At 40.4% G+C, this 19189-nt stretch overlaps 2 protein-coding genes across 7 annotated transcripts in view; one reads left to right on the top strand and one right to left on the bottom strand.

Moving 5' to 3' along the window:
- Window positions 1-333: 333 nt before the first annotated feature.
- Window positions 334-17122, bottom strand: IKZF5 (IKAROS family zinc finger 5). Of its 6 annotated transcripts, none has more exons than XM_004751760.3 (5): window positions 16970-17121; window positions 15382-15530; window positions 7798-7997; window positions 5604-5786; window positions 334-4403 (listed from the first exon to the last, which is right to left on the bottom strand). In XM_004751760.3, the coding sequence occupies exons 3-5, from the start codon at window positions 7928-7930 to the stop codon at window positions 3460-3462; spliced, it is 1260 nt and encodes a 419-aa protein (XP_004751817.1). In that variant the 5' UTR covers window positions 7931-7997; window positions 15382-15530; window positions 16970-17121; the 3' UTR covers window positions 334-3459. The 6 variants fall into 6 exon arrangements, with proteins under 6 accessions (XP_004751817.1, XP_004751819.1, XP_004751818.1 ...); XM_004751762.3 differs by having other exon boundaries at window positions 7798-7983; XM_004751761.3 differs by lacking the exon at window positions 16970-17121 and adding an exon at window positions 16707-16958.
- Window positions 17123-17236: 114 nt separating this feature from the next.
- The window catches only part of ACADSB (acyl-CoA dehydrogenase short/branched chain), a 38400-nt gene continuing 36447 nt past the window's right edge, over window positions 17237-19189 (top strand). Inside the window, exon 1 of the mRNA XM_004751768.3 lies at window positions 17237-17385. Within this exon, the coding sequence (XP_004751825.2) occupies window positions 17344-17385 (42 nt within the window). The 5' untranslated portion in view covers window positions 17237-17343. The remainder of the gene's footprint in view (window positions 17386-19189) is intronic.

Below are 19189 nucleotides of genomic sequence, written 5' to 3'. Positions count from 1 at the left end.
GGTAATTAGGCATCAGAAGCAGGCAGGCTTCCTCTGTTCTGTGCCAGAAACCTCAGGGTGGGGCTGGTGGGGACAGGGGTCTTGCTGAATGGATCCTCAGGAAAGCAGAGAGACTAGGAAGGAGACGAGAGGTGGGTACATGGAGCTGTTTTTGTCTTTAATTCATGTGACCGATCTCATGGGTAAGGCATTCTACAGATTCAAACCAATGCAGCCATAAAACCTTTTTCTTTCTTTCTTTTTTTTTTTTTTTTGTTAAATTTATTAACAGTTTACATACTGGAAAATTACTAAAAAAATTGGATCCTAGTTTTCAAAGAAGAAAAATCGAGATCAATAGAAAAGTGTTATTTTTTTTTTATTCATGTATTACAAAAGCAAAGCTTCATTCACAATAGGAACTACAGACTGGATAGTTATTTCAGCATTGAACCGCTCTCTGGAATCCCTAAACAATATAGTGTTTTGCAACCAAAGTCAAGTTTTATGTTTTGCATACAAAATATGTTCTTTACATCAAAGTACATATTAACAAAAACAAGGTCTAGAAATCATATACCCTCTAAGACTACTTAAGGAAAAAGTCCTTAGCAGGGATTTTTTTTTTAATAATACATCCACTTGATAAATATTTTTGTAGAACTTAAAATGAGGTGATATCTCAACATTTTTAAAGTAATATTCCCTTTGTCAAACGATTCTGCAGATGAATGGCAAACACTTATTTCTAAAATGAAATAGCACTGGAAAATATTCAAAGCAAAAGTCTAGCCTTTACTTGAATTTCAAGAAGTTGTAGCTACATACTATATTAGTAAAATCTGAAATGAAATTATTCCCTGTTAATCTCTTCACAGTTTCTTAAAAAAATATTAGTGGAGATAAATTATCTACCAACTTTAAAAATCTAAACTTATGTTCACTGAACAAAAATACATTTAGTTTCAGAACATTGCCTGTTAACAGCAAAGTACTATAAATAGTTCACGTTCAGCTTTTCCTAGCAGCTCATTTCTATAAAATATCTGATTAAAAATAAAATGGGAGAAATGTATTCAACACTTAATGGAAGATAGTATCATCTTTCCATGTATAAAATTTTAACTCACAGAAAATTTAAATAAAAATCCTAAATCTTTTTAAAAATACAATACTAAAAAAGTTTATAAGGTAGATTTGATTCAAAAACTTTAGTGCATTTAGAATTTATGGTAGCTCTCAAGCATTGACACCTTTGGAATACCAACTGTGCTCTTTTTAAGTCATAAGAAAATTAGAATTATACATTCTAGTTTATAATTATGAAAAAAAGATATTTTCTGTTTAAATTAAAATGTACCTTCAAAACATCTATCTTTAGTTGCCAGAAAAGAAGTGTTTGTCACTATTTGGCCCAGAATATAAATTTAATAAACTGGTTTTAACAAGAGGGTTCTTTCTCTTTTAATGAAAGCCTTCATTTTTCTATCTTGGGGTATTGCTTTTATGTGAAAAATAAAAGTGAGAAGGAAGAAAATAATTACAAAATCTTCCAAATGACAGCAACCTGTTTCTTTCTGGCAATAAATAAATACTAGAGCCAAGTTCCACATTTGGAAATGGTTGCATTCAAGCTGATCTAAGCAATGAGTGATTTAAGCAACGAGAAACTCAACTGTAGATTTAGAAGCCTCAGGCAGAGGAGAGTTTGGACAGACTCCTCACTGCTCTTTGAACAATGCTGTTGAGGTTAGTTTCGACTGGATATTAAACCATGAGAACTCATTTTTAATGGCTTTCTAGCATTCGGAAGGGAGGGCAGAAGATCCATTAACTTGGCCCGTGGGGGTTCTGGTGGACGCCTACCATCAACACTTCCCTTTTTCTTTACTATAGAAGAGTGGAGGTCCTGTTTGCTTAATAAATGCTTCATAGTTGGGATATTCTCTTTAAGAAGCCAATTAGCAACACTTTCAAGATTTGAACCAAATTAAAAATGAAACTTTTGCAAAGTACACGGAAACCACAGTTAGTAACAATATATTTTATTGTTTGACCAAGCTCTCTTCAGAGTAAGCTAGTTATTACACAATATAAAAACAATAGCCTCCTATTCAAAATTATTCTAGATTTAGCAAGTCTTATTTTTGTAAACAAATATCACATTTAAATGCATTTTATATCTATTTTCCCCTTTTGTACCCTTTCCTACTAAGGTGACAACTCAGTCTCCATATAGTTTTGTCACTGTCCATGAAAAACGGGCAGAACTGCAGATTAGCATTACAAGCTCAAGTCACAGCAAATATTTTAAATGGCCAATTCTGAAGGGAAAACCAGGATTTGTTTTGGACACGTTTTCATCTTTTTAAGTATTACTTCACCATCCTATTTGCCCATGTGTTTCTACACCCACCTCTTCTTGGAAATTATAGGCAGTAAATGGACAGAAGGCAGGAAACGGAAACTTCAGAGATTTTTTTTCTTTTGAAGGACCGCATTTCCAAGGAATAAGATGGATGACTCCCACTGTACCTCTTTGGTCATCAAAGGAATAGGAGGAATAAGAGATTCTCAGTGTACTTATTAAACTCACCCGACACTAATGACGTCAGAGTGAAGAATTGAAAGGTTCAAATTAAAAGGAAAAAACAAAAAGGCATCTTTAAAGATAATCCTCTGATGTTTCTAGCATTCTCATGTGGTTTTTACAATAAATCAGAATAAAAAGAATCCAATGGAAAACTTGACACATATTTAAATTAGAAATTGCATAAACAGGTATTTTAAGTATTAAACCCATTCCATTTAGGTTTCATTTCTTTTCAGAACTTTTACCTCATATTTTTCTAACTTGAATTTAAAAAGAATGACCTGTTTTGCATTTCCCCTTAAGGAGAAAAAAAAAAAAGGATCTGCTACCCTGACTAGCTCTGTGATCATCAGGTGAAAGGAATGTACTGCGAACATTCCGCAATGTGAACAAAACAGCACATTGACAGAGAACGAGGTTAAGGGCAATTCCTCTACCAAACACTGCAATCAACTGTTCATAACAGACTTTGTTAAGAGACGGTAATTCTACCATGTTGAAATATGGCGGAAATAATATCTAGCTTTGATGTGTATGTTGAATACCAAGTATCAGTAAGCTCAGAAGTGTTTACAGACCGCAAGCATGGGGAATTTAAATGATACCTGTTAGGGTTACGACTGCACTCCAGTTCTCAACCGTCTAAGTGAGAAGAAGAAAACAGACTCCGGTGTGTCTCACTGCTCTAATACATAAATGAGCCTGACCAGGTATTTATAGAAAAAAAGAAATTTTGTTTCCACTGTCAAACTTTTCTATAAATATATAGACTTTAAATTAGCAGACACCTTATTAGAACGACCCCCCGCCGAAAAAAAAAACCAACAAACAAAACTATAAAACACAAAATGGTAAAACCAAGTAAAGCATAATGTGATTAGTTTCAATCAGTGTTGGTTATGCTGTCCCCTTGCAAAATGACAGGCAAAATCATACTTGTTTTTACATTTGCAACCACATATGTTACACTGAAAAGGATTTTCATACCCATGACATCCCATATGAATAGTGTAAAGGATATTGTCGGCAAAGTACATATCACAGTGCTGGCAGTGGTGCAGAAGCTGCGGGTCCTGGACCGGCAGGGTCGGAGCTGGAGTGCTCGGCTGGCTGTTTCCTATGCTGGGGGTACTCGTGTGGGCACTTGGTTCACTGCTCGGACCCGCCACTGGACTGTAGTTCCTCTGACTATGTGACGGCCGAGGTTCAGGGCTTGTGGGAGAGGAGCTCTGTGGGATACTTGCTGACACAGCGGCAACCACTGCTTGGGCAGAGGGCTGCTGCATCAGGAAAGGCTTCTCATCGGGGCAGGGAACTACGTCAGGAGACGCAGGGTTTTGGTTTTCTGGTGGCAAACTAGACAACTGTCCTGCCAGAGTTGAGAGCTGATTTAAAGGGTTGTCAACCATGAGTTCTTGGGGGTCCCTTGGTAGGCCACCAGCTGATGTTGTTTTTGCCATACTTTCATAGGAGTCAGTCTGGATATTTGGGATTTCATGGGTAAAATCGTTAAGGTAGTCTGGCTTCTGAACCACCATGGAAGGTGGACTTAAGTTGATTAACGCTCTTCTGCTATAGCCCAGATTGCTTGTTTTCTTCTGTAAAACTCCCCACATTTTCTTGCTGCTTAAGGAAGACCTAGTACCTTTAATTGGTACCATTTTATGCTTGCGCCTTCGGTGATGGGACAGGTTACTTCGATCACTGCAGCGGAAGGAACATAGTTCACATTTGTATGGTTTTTCTCCTGTATGGGAACGCATATGGGCTTCCAGATGACGCTCGTAAGCAGATGCGAACGGACATAAGTGACATCTATGAGGTTTCTCACCTGTTTAAAAAGAAAAATGGGGGAGAAACTGCAAGAGTAGCTCATTTATGGAAAGCTTTGTGTGCTGCCCATTGGTTAGAAGAAATCTGTCAACTTAAAGCTTAACTTATCAGCAACAACTTGAGATCTATAGATATGTTCTATTAGTCAATACAGTGTAAAAATTGTTATGGTTTCAACTGGCATCTGGGGAAAGGAGAGCAAAACTGACAGTAATATTCCCTCCGTAATAATGACTTTATCAAAGTACATGTCAGTTACATGTTTATGGACACATCTATACATGAACACTTCTTCATACATATCCACACACCAATACCCCTTCCTCCGGAAAAAATACAAAAAACATTTTCTAAAAAGTCCTTCTATTAAACAGAAAGCTCAAAATGGAAATAAGCTTCCCAGTCCAAGTATGAATTATGCTAAGTGTCCCTTCAAAATGGCAGTGCTTCACCTCTATCTTCCTCCCCTCCTCTTCAGTTGCCAAAAGGGACAACTGTGGGTCAGTGCTGTTAGCTGAAAATGGTGCAAATATATAAAATAAATATCTGGAATAGGAGATTTGGTCATTAATGGAACAAGTAAGTACTGACTCCTTACTATGCTCTGTTAGGCTCTGTGGGCACAAACATGGCCCTGACATGAGCCCTGTCCCCAGACGCAGCCTGAGACCCCATGTGGCACAAGGGTGAGACATGGGCCCAGGTCTTGCGCCAGGGGAGGGCAGTAAGGAGGGCTTCTCAGAAGGAGGGAGGGCAAAGGAGCCCTGAGGATTAGCAGTGCAGTCTGCAACTGTTTAGATTAGCAGTGCAGTCTGCAGTCTGCAACTGTGGCAAAGCCTTGTCCCTGGTCAGCAACTGAAACATACTTAGTAAGCATAAAAGTAAAAACATTTTATCACTTCACACTATCTTCAGCCATAACCTGCCCAGCCTAAGAAGCAGACAGATGCTGAGAGATAATGTGAATGGAGAAGAAAGACTGCTAAGGAAGGGGAAGCTCTAGATGGGGCCTTACTTCCCGTTTCTATGTTGTTATGCCATTGTTTGGAAAAAATGGAGTAACTTCCTCATTTATTCATACCCTAAATCAATCTTCAATTTTAAACTATCAGAACTACTTATATGCCATACCAACTTGCCTCCCTTGGCCCCTCTCCTGCTCCCAAAGAAATGCTTTCTCCAGACATTTTGCTGTTACCTGTATGGATTCTAATATGTTCGATAAGCCGGGCTGTTCCTTTGCTGGCATAGTTGCAGTACCGACACTTGAGCTTTCCATCAAAGGTCCTTTCAAACCCGTCTACTAACATTCCTGAGTTTTCATCCAGGGAAACTTCAACAGATGGGTGATCAAGTCCATTTTGATCACCATCTGTTCCAGCTATAAACAAAGTGTAGCAAAAGAAATTATGCATCTCAGAATCAACTCAATTTAGCATTTTAGTCTTGAGTGGTAGAAAATCTTTCATAAATTGATAGTTTATTTAGCACAAAAGCCAAACTCAGAAAATACAGACTTTCCAAACAGAGGTCAATTTCATACAAAAGTAGTAGTATATTCTGTTCAGAACCTTTTATAGGGGGAACTCAAATTACTTACACATAAATTTTATCAGTCTTCAGCATGCTTTTGAAGAAGAGAATAGGGTATTATCCTTATGTGACAGGTCTGGAGAACCCAGGGGAGTAAACAGTAATGGCAAAGCTATACATGTTTAAGACTCTAGCCCGTTCTACAAGGATTAGAATTGGCAGTCACGATAATTTCCCCAAATCCTAACTCAGTTTACTGTTGTCTAAAGCAATTAATCTTGAGTTTTGCCCTGTTTCATTTGTTCTAGATACTGGGATGCATTTAGGATCTTAAAATTTTAACGAGGCACATAAAGGAAGATACTGTATCTGATAGCCTTGAATGTTAGAACTGTAAGAATTTGAAAGCTACAAGATATTCATCTAGTCCTTTACTTTTAATTTAACCCAACTACTTTTTTGTATCTATAAAGAAACTGAAGGGGCAAAGTGCTCGTATCAGGAAATCCAGCAAGCAGTGGGGACTACAACCCTGGTCTGTTGAATCCCGGCCCAGGAACCTGTACACTAGAGTGTCGGGAGGGACATTTTTATTCCTACAACTTCTTGGGGGAAACTATTCTACTCCATCCACAGGAAACAGCAGTACCGGTATGAACAAGTCAAGCCCCCTCTTCCACTGCCTGCCCCCGCCCCTCACTAAGAGAAGAGCAGTGATTTTGCTGGTTGGTGCAAATCCAATATCCAAGGGGGCCACTGCACTGGAGGAACAAGGCTCAGCGTCCCCATCTTCGATTTCTCTCCCAACCCAGTGCCTCTCGAAATTCAATGTGTGTATTAATCATGTGGGGAGCTTACTAAAACAGATTCTGATTAGGCTATCTGCAGTGGGGTCTGACAATTTATACTTCTAACGAGCTCCCAGGTAATGCCTAGTCTCTGCTGCTAGTCCCTGGACAACAAGGCCACAGACTATCTACGTCAGGGGGCAGCAAACTCTTCCCATGAGGATAAGATACTAAATACCTTACGCTTTGTGGGGGCATCTGTTCTCTACGAGATCTACTCAGCTCTGCTGTTCTAGCACAAAAACAGCTCTAGAGAATATGCAAACAAGCAAGTGTGGTTCTGTTTCAATAAAACTTTAGGGATGCTGAAGTCTGAATTTCATACTATTTGCATATATTATAGTATTCTTTTGATTTTTTTTTTTTTCCCAACCATTTTAAAATGTAGAAATCACTCTTAGTCCTCAGGTCATACAGAAACAATTCGCAGTCCAGATGGGGCCCACGGGCTGTAGTTGTTGACCCCTGAGCTACGTTCAGGAACAGATTCCAGACCGTGTGGTAAGCAAGCCAGACTAAAGTCTATCTGGAGCAGGCTCAAGTGCGTCGCCGCCTTCTCTGTGCGGGTTCTCTGTCTAGAGAAGTAAACTTGGTAAGCCCTTTCTTCATTTAAAGAGAGAAGAAAAAGAAACCCCTATTGTGTCTCTGATCAAATACAGATTTCCCACTGGCCAAATCCTTTGTGTAGAGAAGCTAATGCTGCACCCCCTTTGGGTTCCTTGTGTCTACTGTTAGCTCACAGAACTTAGAAGATGGGGCAGGTATTTAGAATTCCTAACCTTCCGACAAGACTGTAATGCCTCTCTAGACCGTGTTAGGCCCGGGGGAAGTTTCATTCTCCCTCAACAAAAATCTGACACGTTTTAAAAGGAAAACAAATTGCCCTATGTCTAAGTGAAACTGGAATGACACACATTAGTGAATAGTGGTCTTCACCACATGGATAACTACATACAAGTATTAATATATTTATGAAAAATGAATTATTTAATAGTATTAAGATGAGTCTACCTCCCTGAAGAGCCTCTGCTTCTTTGTCCCCACTAACTGAGCCAGAAATCATGTTCACATGATGAGTCTGCTGAGTCAGATATTCCTGGAAATCTTTCACAAAGTCCAAAGGCTCTGGTTTCTTTTCACCCATCTTTGCTTTATCCTTTTCTTCTTTTTTCTTTCGAAGTTTACAATTTGTTATGCCTAGGGGAAAAAAACTGAAATAATTTCACACTATTTAGGGAGATCCAGTATGTATCAAAACAACAGTGACAAAAATTAATATGTGCAAGGTATACAAAACAACACAGAAAACAGTACCCGCCATTAAATATCTTATTTTCTTGGTGAACTAGAGAACACATAGAGAAAATTGTGAAAATTTGCTGAATTTAATATTTAAATAAACTGGGACCAAATTCAGTCTTAAGTGGATAGAAAAAAGTTACAAAGACTGAAAAAAAGAGAAAATAAGTTCACAGGAAAGAAAGAGGCACAGCAGCAGGGATTATCAATGAAGGAGACAAAAAAAAAAAAGGTAGCTCGATCAAGGCCAGAGAATTTTCTAGATAGACATGTTACATATCTCCGTTGTCCAATAGAGTTCTGCTTGCCACACACAGCAATAAGCACTTCAAATGTGGCTGATACAAATGATGTGAGTTTTTTATTTTCTTTAACTAATTTAAATGGAAATAGCTACATATGGCTAGTGACTATCATTTCAGACAGCAAAGACTCTCAAATCATAGGGTTCACATGAATGCTCTAGAAATAGGTGCACTAAAACAGGGGCTGGCAACCCTTTTCTGTAAAAAAGGTCAGACAGCAGTATATTAGGTTTTGCCATTATGAGGTCTCAGTTGCAACTACTCAACTCTGTCATTATAGCTAAATGCAGCCACAAATCACGTGTGAGCAAATTGAGTATGGCTATGTTCCAAAATAAAGCTTTAGAGAAGCAGGCCTTGAGCCAGGATAAGGCTATAGGTCACAGTTTCCTGACCTCTGCCTTGGAAATCCGAACCACCATCTCTACCACCATGCATCATCTTAGTCACTCTGAGAATGAGGGGAAAAATTAAGAAAGAAAACAAAAAATAAATCACTGAACACTACATCAAAAACATGCTATGCTATATGCTGGCTAACTGAATATAATAAAAATTTTAAAAAGAAAATTAAAAAAAAAACACAAATTCTAAACTTTATATGCACCCCTATGATTATTGCAAAAAACAAAACAAAAAAAAACCACAGAAATACCTGATCCTCATGTAGAGGGAAATCTCTGAGGAGATTTTGTGACCACAAACTAAAGTGGACTTCACCTAAGTTTATGGCCCAAATTCAGAAATCAAATAACCAAAAAGTTTCCTAGTAAGAACAAGATAAGAAAATCTAACACCTAGGAGACAAAGGTCTTTACCCCCAATAAAAATTTTTATGCAGGGACGCCTGGGTGGCTCAGTTGGTTGGGCAGCTGCCTTCAGCTCAGGTCGTGATCCCAGCATCATGGGATCGAGTCCCGTGTCGGGCTCCTTGCTCGGCAGGGAGCCTGCTTCTCCCTCTGCCTCTGCCTGCCATTCTGTCTGCCTGTGCTCCCTCTCTCTCTCGCTCTCTCTCTCCCCCCCCCTCTCTGATAAATAAATAAAATCTTAAAAAAACATTAAAAAAAAATTTTATGCAAATGTGTAAGATCTTCTTAAGTATGTCTTCTGCTCATTTTTTCCCCTAAACTCCAACTATTAAATAAGTAATTTCTACCTTAAAAAATCCTTATCTTTAAAAGCCAGTAAAATGGAATTTAAGCTAAGAATAGTTACTTCTCAATGTATATGCTTAACTTTTTCTCAAAGCACAGCATACACAGAGAAGAGCACATAAAGCTCGACGAGTCATCACAAAGTGAACATACCCATGAAGTCTCACCCACATGGGGAACCAGAAGGCCACCAGTGTCCCAGGGTGGACCCTTCCAGTACTGGTGCCCCAGAGCCTGGCAAGGACTCTGCGACCCTGACTTCTGAAACTGCTATGTCATAGGGCTTGCATATATTCAGCTTTGGGCAATGCAAAATGGCTCTTCAAAGTGCTTATGCCAGTTTACACTCCCGCAAGCACTGAAGAGGAACTCTGTTCTTCCATATCCTCCTCAACATGCAGGTATTTTTTGCCTTTTTCATTTCAGCCATTCCAGGGAGCTCGTGGTGGTATCACATTGGTTTTCATTTCTAGTCCCTGATAACTAATGAAACTGTACACTTTTTATGTAAATTAGGCACAGAGATACCTGCTATTTTCGTACCCAATGAAATATCTGTTCAAAATATCTTTTGCTCATTTTTTTATTAGGTTTTCTGTCTTTGTCTAGTTACTATGTAGGAGTTCTTTATAATAGTCTGGATATGAGCTCTTTATTGGATACGTATATTTTCAGCGGCTTCTCTCACTCTGGAAGTTGTTAACATAGTCCAATTTACCCATTTCTTTCCTTTACATTTAGGGTTGTATCCTTGCCAACATCTTCCCTGAAGATGTTCTGCAATTTCTCCTAAAAGCTTTACTATTTTTTTTACTTTTCATACTTTATCTGGAATTGAGCTTTGTGTATGTATACTATGAAGTAAGAGTTGAAATATACTTTTTTCCAAAGAGAGAGACAACTGTCTAGCAACATGCATTTCATAGACCAGCCTTTCTCTAGACTCTGTTACTACCCTTGTAAATCAGGTGATTGTATTATGTGACCCTATTTCTGGATGCTCTATTCTGTTTCACTGGTCTATTTTTGTCTGTCTTCACACCAATACCACCCAGTCCTAATAATAAAAATCTTAATATCTCAGTCATTTAAGTCCACCAGTTAAGCTTTTCTTCTTTGAGAATGTCTGGACCACTCAGAGTACTTTTCAGCCTGTTTTCCAAAGAAAGAACTGTGGAGTTGAGAAATGAGAGGGCTTCAGTGACGGCACATTTCCCAACTGACCGTAGCTTGACTGATGTTTTAAGACCCAAACTTTGTTTTTAACTAACTTAACTAGCACTCTACTAGATACAGACTAACCCTTGACTGTGATATGGTGAGTGCTGTTCCTCATAGAGAGAGGCGTACTACACAACAGTGCAGTGACTTATTTCAGGAACTAATGAAGGATACAGGGCTGTTTTTGGTTTCCCTTGTTTACTGGCCCCAGACTGATTTATTTAATTTCTGTATTTCTTGTCTTCCTCTCTCTTCACAGTTAACTTGTTCTTTATTTTGAACATATGTATCCAAATAAGAACGTGCAGGTGACAAAATTATCATTGTTCTTAATGCAACATTTGTGAAAAGTTCTTTTCCACCCTTCTGAGCAGATGTCGAGGGGGATTTAAAAGGCATTATTATTACCACTACCACTTTTCAGTTTTCAGTTGGATGAACAGAGTATTACAGTATTAGCCCAAACTTACTAGCTTGAAGACTCTGAACAGAAACTTCTCTCAGCTATAGTTTCTTATTTTGTAAACCAGAATAATATTATCACTGGCAGTGCTGCTGTAAGCTTTACAGTATCTATATGTAAACCATCCCCCAACACCTGTAGCATATGACATGTTCTCTGCTATTTTTGCAGCAAAAAATGGTTATACCTCAGGTCAAAACATTCCTCTGTCCCAGATTCAGTATTTTTCCCTTTTTCTATCAATCACCTCATCAACTGAGCATGCTCAGCTCTCCTTTAAATCCATTCTTTGGTTAGAATGAAACGAACATAGTTTACCTTTGTCTCAGTAATCCACAGAGTCCAAACTGCAATCGCCCAAACTCATACTTACTTTACTCTTTTAGGCTCTCTATTTAAATCACTTGCTTTGGTCTGGCTCAACTTTCTTAATTTTAAGGATTACTGTTGGTTTCTGAACAAATTTGTTTCAGTTGCTTTTTCTCATCTTACCTGGCTTATCTGAATTGGTTCTCTCTGCTTTCTAATCAGTGTATTACTATTTGTTCTGTGACTACTGTTGATTCTATTCATTTGTCCTTTAAAATTTGCCCTCTGGTGGCACCTGGTTGGCTCAGTTGTTAAGCCTCTGATTCCACTCAGGTAATGATCCCAGGGACCTAGGATCCAGCCTGGTTCTCCCTCTCCCACTCCTTCTCTCTCCCACACTCCCCCTGCTTGTATTCCCCCTCTCGCTGTCTCTCTCTCTCTGTCGAATAAATAAATAAAATCTTAAAAAAAAAAATTGCCCTCTGGTTGAGGGGAAAAAGTGAGCCAGTCAGATTATGAAGAATGATATCTACAATAATCTGTGGTAACACTGTATCTCAATAAAAGGAAAAGGAAAGGACAACAAAACACACACAAGTGGAAAACAATGTAAAATATACACATTAAAAGGTAAGAAATAGGGGCGCCTGGGTTGCTCAGTGGGTTAAGCGGCTGCCTTTAGCTCAGGTCATGATCCCAGGGTTCTGGAACTGAGTCCCACATGGGGCTCCTTGCTCACAAGGAGCATCCTTCTCCCTCTGCCTGGCGCTCCCCCTGCTTGTTCTCTCTTTCTCTCCCTGATGAATAAATAAATAAAATCTCTTTTAAAAAGTAAAATAAAGTAAATGAGAATTCTTTTTTCTTTTTAAGATTTTATTTATTTATTGAGAGAGAGAGAGAGATCACAAGTAGGCAAAGAGGCAGGCAAAGAGAGAGAGGGGGAAATTGACTCCCCGCTGAGCAGAAAGTCCAATACGGGGCTCGATCCCAGGACCCTGAGATCACAACCTGAGCTGAAGGCAGAAGCTTAACCCACTGAGCCACCCAGGTGCCCCAGTAAATCAGAATTCTTTTAAAAAAGAGAAAAAGGTAAGATATATAGCAGATAGAGTTCTAAAATGAGTTTCAGAAACACAGAAATGTAAACAAAGAGAAATATTTTTAAAAAAAAATAGCAATCAAGAAATTTCCAAAATTAAAGATTCCTTTCAGATGGAAAAGGATCATAGAGTGCAAAATAGTATATGATACTAAAACAACACTTAGACACATTTGAAATTTTAAAACCTCAAAGAAGACAAAGAGAATATAAAACTTCCTAGAGAAAAAAAGACAGTTTACCCACATAAGAAAAACAATCAGATTGACATCTGAGTGCCAAAGACCACACTAGGGGCAAGAAAATCACAGTAATCATTTATTCAAATTTGGAACATTGAAACTTCCTCAAGCTGATAAAGGATATCTTCCAAAAACCTACACCAATTAATGGAGAAAATTTAGTTGCCTTCCCTTTAGAATCAAGGATAAGACCATATGATTACTATTTCTACAGCTACTCAATATAGTACTAGAGGAAGAGGCCCCCACAATAAAAGGAAAAAAGAAATAAAAAGTATGAGGACTAGTAAGGCCCTATAGATTGTCTGTGTCCTAACTAGAAAAGTTATAATTAAGAAAGAAATGCTGATATTTGGGATGTTTCCACTTTGATAGGTTTCAATAAGCAAGATAAATCCTACCAATTCCTGATTAGAAAGCCCAACACTGCTACAGGAGAACATGTGATCGTGCAGAAAAAATGCACGAGATTGCCAGTAAGCAAGCAGAACATGGTATTTTTATACATGCATCTCAAGTTTTAAGAACACAAATGAGCCTAATTACAGAGGATGGCTGGCATATTTTGACAATCTTGGCTATTATCACATTGTCACATTATAAATTTCACTGCATTCTCTGCCATAAATTGTGTGCTGATTTTCAATCATAAGGCATGATGGACTTAAAAAAAAAAACAAAACAAAGAATGCCAATGCAAAAGGGAAGATTACATTGTAAAAATGAAAAAAAAAAATTTCTTCTTAAAGAGTTTTAAAATATACTGATATGGTTTTCAACCTCAGACATTCTGCAATGACTTAAAAATTAAGTGTCACTCCGTTCCTAAGCACTTTTTGCGCTCACTTGACCTTTGTCACATCTCTCTCTCTCAAACCCCCCCTCCTCCCACCGCGAAGGACAGGCCTTTGCCTAAAGTGCATGGAGCCTTTGGTTCAAAATCCTGCTTTGTTCATCTCAAGTCACTATTTCTAAGCGACAGTAAACAGGAAAATAGCAATAACTGTGAAACTACAGAAGACTTCCCAGTATCAAAAGAAAATAAAGGCTTTATAGCCAAGACATCTTCCTGTCTTTAATAAAATAATCATCAGTCTCTGACTGAAAGTTTAATCTAAGAACTCCACAAAACTGAAATCCAAAAATGGCCCCAAGACACGGATAAATTTAAAAACCTTTGCAAACATACCATAAAAATCTACTTTAGGACATCAGCAAACTGTTTTTACTGAAGGTATCTTTTCCATGAGCCATGAATCCAACATCTTGGAGCCAAAAGAAACTTACACAAATTTTAATATGTAAGATCATGTCTTCAGAAAAAGGAACATATTTGAGTTCTCCAATTTATTACAGATTTGGGTGGTGTATTCCTAGCCTGATCTACTTTTTCCACTAACTGATTATCTAATTACATCAACCAGAGAAGAATTATTCCCATTCTGTATGATTATCATTCCTTATGATATGGCGAACTGTTTGAGTCCTCCCTGTGATTACTCTGAGCTGGGTCTAGTATGGGATTCCAGGAGGTATAGGTACATGTGTGCATAAACTGGGTAGAATGTACCTGAACTATTTTCATGCCAACAGTTTCTCCCAAATTATCCATTCAAGGCTCAAAAATAAGGTTCTTACAAAACAACCAGGTGCTACACACACTAGTGAAGGAAAGAAATATTTAAGAAAATAAGCTTCGAAAAAAAAAAAAGAAGAAAAGAAGCTTCGGTATCCCAGAAGAACATGAAAACCTCTTCACCTTTAAACCACTCACTTAAAACTATTCTCTGACTTTCCTTGGTTTCTGATAAAGGATTTATTTGCATGAAGTCTTCTGATATTAGTTCTTCAGTCTCACATTATAAATAGGAAGTTATTGACACACATAAACACACACCCTCTCAACCAAGAACTAACAAAACAGGCATCATGATGTGAATTGGAAGGCAGCCAAAACTACAAAAGAGCAGTGACATAAGAACCAGATGAATCTCTCTAACCTACCTTCTTCCCAAAGTCTATCTTTTTTAAAAGCTATGGGAGAATTTTGAGAACGTGATTAGGGAATAGAAAGATCTATTTTATTCGCCTACCATTTGGGGGTTACTAACCATAAGGTAGAATACTTAGCAATTAACTTATTGATACAATAGCTTAATTTGGCGGTTAGGTAGGCCTTCATAAATAAAGTGACTACAGTTCAATAGATATGCTTATTTTAATAGCCCAATAATTATAGCCACTGAAAGATTTACTCTGCCATAGAATACACATCAATGAAGAAGCCTGACAAATGAGGACTGATTAGTATAGAGAGTTAACACAGACCTTCAAAGACAATGAGAACACATTTCCTCTGATTATAGAACTGTCCAAAAAAAAAAAAAAAAAATTCCTTGAATGCAAAAAGGAACATTATGAAGCTTTGAGAAATCAAAAAACATAACATAAAAGTAAAACATATAGTCAGGAGATATCCAAAACAGGAGCTACACACTCTAACCTTTTCACCCCAAATCAGTTCCTCCTTTTTCTTGCCACTCCAACATTGATGAAATGTAGAGTAATCGAAATTTACTCTGGAGACACACCAAGGGACTCCAAAAGGCCATGGAGAGAATTTCAACTAAAATTGAAAAGCCATACAGAGGTCTGCAAAGAAAAGCACACCACAGATCAAAACCTTTATGAGAAAGTTAATTAGCATCTACAGGTTTAATAAGAAAATAACTTCTGCCACTTTTACCATTACCAGAAAAGAAAACTAATCTAACAGATAATCAAAGAACAAAGCAACAGGTTCCTGTCAACAAAAGCTCCAAAGAATCACCAAAGAAAAACATGCACTATTATGACTCCCCACCGCCTCCGTGGATTTCTAACAATTTCATATTTGGCAAACTCTTAATGTCCTTCTTAAATTTAAGTTATTAATTTCATTTGTGCTCTGTGCTGTACACTTAAAGGGTCAGGCTTGGTACTGCTAGGCAATGCACTAGCCTTGCAGGAAAACATTCATGGGAAAGGGTTAAAAAGAAAACCTCCAGGCACCCCCAGCAAGGGAACATTTGATTCTCATCCTTATTATGGTCTCTATCACAGCCTCAAACACAGAGTTTTCTGGGAAACAGTTTGAACCCCGAGGGGCAAAAAAATACCAAACATCTCAATTCCCTGTTACGATTTCCCAATGATAAACTTTATCTGTGAAGGCACCTCATCAATTAAAATTAAATGGAATTTTAATACCATTAATCCAGACGTTTAAAATTTTGTTCTAAATAAGTTTTGTTTCTTCTAACCTGAATTTCCTTAGGTCTCACAATTTAAAGTGCCTTTATTTCTTCTCCCGCTTGTCTCTCTTCATTAGGGTTCTGAACAGCACATTAAGGGGACACTAAATGGGCCACGTGGTTGGTAGTGGTAGCTGGAACCGGTTTAACTTCGATTCAAATTCAGTTAGAAGAGCACTTCATAGGTGCACGGCTTGGCTACCTGCACTACAGTTTACTGACAGACTTAAACCCGTATGAACCCGAAGAGCTCTTTGCTGCAAAGCCCTCCCCAAACCTCACATCTCCGCAGAATTAGAGGGCACAAACAGTAGAAACTAACCCAAGCTGGACCACTAGGTAACAGACAAGAGGTTTTAAAAGTCCTCCCAAGGAACAGCCCAGGACTGGCGTCTGGGCAGCATCCTCATCAGAACTCGGAGCACCCAGGAGACCCGCGCCTCCGCTGAGCCCCAGGAGGTGGGACCCGGTGAAGACGCAAACCTCGGGGCGACCCCCACACGACCACCTGTCAGAGCGAGAAGCAGGTCCCTACCCAGGAGTCTCCAGCCCCTGCCCACAGGAGCTGCTCCCTCGGGGCTCCCGGAACCGAAGGACCACACATTCCGCACTCGGGCCAGGAACGTCCCGGGTCGTGACCCTGCCCACCGACCGACCACGCCCAACCCTCGGCTGAGACTGACTCCTGGGTGGGGTCAGCCGGCCCGCCGCGAACCCGGCTCTCGCCTGCAGCCGCTTCTTCTTAACCGTCCTGCTCAGCTGTGTCGCCGCCGTCCGAGCCGGAAGCCTGCTACTTACCACCTGACCACAGCACCGAGTAACTCCCACTGCCTTGTTTAACGCCGCTGCCGTCGCCACCGCCGCCGCCGCCGCCGCTGTCTTCGTCACCGTCGCAGCCGCTGCCGCCGCCATGTTTGTTGTGTCTCCGATTCTCTTCCCGCCCCACTGCCCTGTCCAAGTCTCGCGTGAACAGTGCGCAGGGCAAAGGCGAAGAGGGGACCTGTATGTCTCTCTTGGAGTTCCGTAGGCGCGAGGGGGCGGGGCCAGATAGGTGTGCTGGGGGCGGGGGCGGAGACGAGGTCCTGGCTCCGCCCCAAAGCGCTGCCGCCGGGCCCCGAGGCACTGAGCAGGGACTTATTGGGCTTGGCACAGCGACTTGGTCTGCAGCACCCATGGAGCGAGCGGCTGCTCGGCTACTGCGTGGCAGCGCGCTGGTGAGTGCGCTGGCGCCGGGCGTCCCAGGAGTCGGGGACGACCTTGGCACTGGCGGCGGGGGCTTCTCATATAACGGGACCGGGGAGCCCGCTGCACGTCCCGGGTGGGAGCCTCCTCTACGCCGGATCGGTCTCAGACCCTTCACCCGGGGCTGATCGCGACTCCCATCTCCCTCCAGGCCTCTGGCGGAGCCGGCCTCCGCTTCTCTTAGGAGGGCTGACAATAGCAGCTGGTGAGAAAGGGGCTGGGAGCTATTCTAGAAGCTTCTTTGCGGGAGCACGCACCATGAGTGGAATCGGAGCCACTAGGCCCTGGGAGCCTCGGAGTTTAGGATCTTTAGGGGCATTCTGCAGAGATGTTACCTCCCTATTGCCACGTTTCCCCAATTATTACATTTCACCCCCACTCCCAATTTTAACTGAAAAGATGGTTAAAATACAGTCACGGTCTCTTTCTGAGCAGAGCGTTTCCCTGTCTTGTGCGGCCCATCTCCAACATTAGGAAGGGACCTCGGAGTTAGTCAGACTTAGCGACCAGTTAAAGAATTCCCTCTGCCCTTTATCTCATTACTGGAGCCCCAGCATCTTCCATGGGTGAGCTCTGCGCGGTTCAGGGGTGCCCATTCCCGCCCCGCTGCCTTGAACTTGAGCTGAAACCTGCTTCCCAGGGTTACCATTCCACCTGTTGTACCCAATTCTGCTCTGGGGACTGGCCCAAACTGTAGATTCTTTGATACTTCGTCAGGGTTTTCTCATCACATTAAGCATTCCCACTATCCAGCTTTTTGTCCTAGGGCATGCTTTCCAGAAAACCCGCACACATTTGGATATGGGGCACTTCGTAGTCATCTTGACTTCTGCTTCATTGTAAACGTTTTCATTCTTCCCATTTGCTTTAAAGGCTCTTCAGAGTGCTCCTTCAGTGAGTGTTATGCCCAGAGGCAGAACTCTTGTTTGCTTAATTAGGAGTAGTTAATGTTATTTGATTGTTTTACGGGCTTGGGGTATTAAGAAAATTACTAAAGTCATATTGGGATATTGCTGCAAAGATATAAGCCTTTATGACACTGTGAGTACTATTTTATACTTGTTTTAACAGTTCAGTAAAGAAAATTCCCAGGGCTTTGCAGTTTGACTCTCCTTTTAGAGTCAGCCTTCATTGACCACATACTGTGTGGCAGACTTGTTCTTGGCTCTACCTGTGTCATCTCATTTGATTCTTTTTTTTCTCAAGACTTTATTTATTTATTGGAGAGTGAGCGAAAGAGCACAAGCGGGGCTGGGGGCAAAGGGAAAAGGGAGCTTAGCAGGCTCAGCAGGGAGCCTGATGCCTGGCTCAAACCCAGGACCCTGGGATCATGACCTGAGCCAAAGGCAGACTTTTAGCCAGCTGGGCCACCCAGGCACCCCTGATCTTACTTAATTCTTATGAACCATCCCACACAGTGGTAGTTTAATCTGTTGGCTACAGAGGCTGATGCTGAAAAAAACATCATGTGACTTGCTCAGGGTCACTCAGCTAGAAAGTGGTAAGAGCTGGTGTTCCAATTCCAGTCTGATGCTAAATTTCATGCACTACTGCCTCCCTCCCTTAGAGGTAGTGGAGACTTATTTCGTTTGGATTTGTTTTGGACTTTGTTTGGATTTATTGGGGTTTATTGTCTTTCATATTTTTTAAAGCTCATTTACATTAATTAGCTAATGTGATTGATGGGATGGTGACTCTAGCACCGTGGTTAAGAATGTGGTTTTGCAGCCAGATTGCATGGGTTTGAGCACAGGCTATGTCACTTCGTAGCAGTAT

This window comes from Mustela putorius, unplaced genomic scaffold, assembly GCF_011764305.1.
Source record: "Mustela putorius furo isolate JIRA1106 unplaced genomic scaffold, ASM1176430v1.1 tig00003909_pilon_pilon_pilon, whole genome shotgun sequence".
Taxonomy (NCBI): domain Eukaryota; kingdom Metazoa; phylum Chordata; class Mammalia; order Carnivora; family Mustelidae; genus Mustela; species Mustela putorius.
Note: the sequence above shows the minus strand (reverse complement) of the source record. Positions and strands in the feature narration are given on the sequence as shown.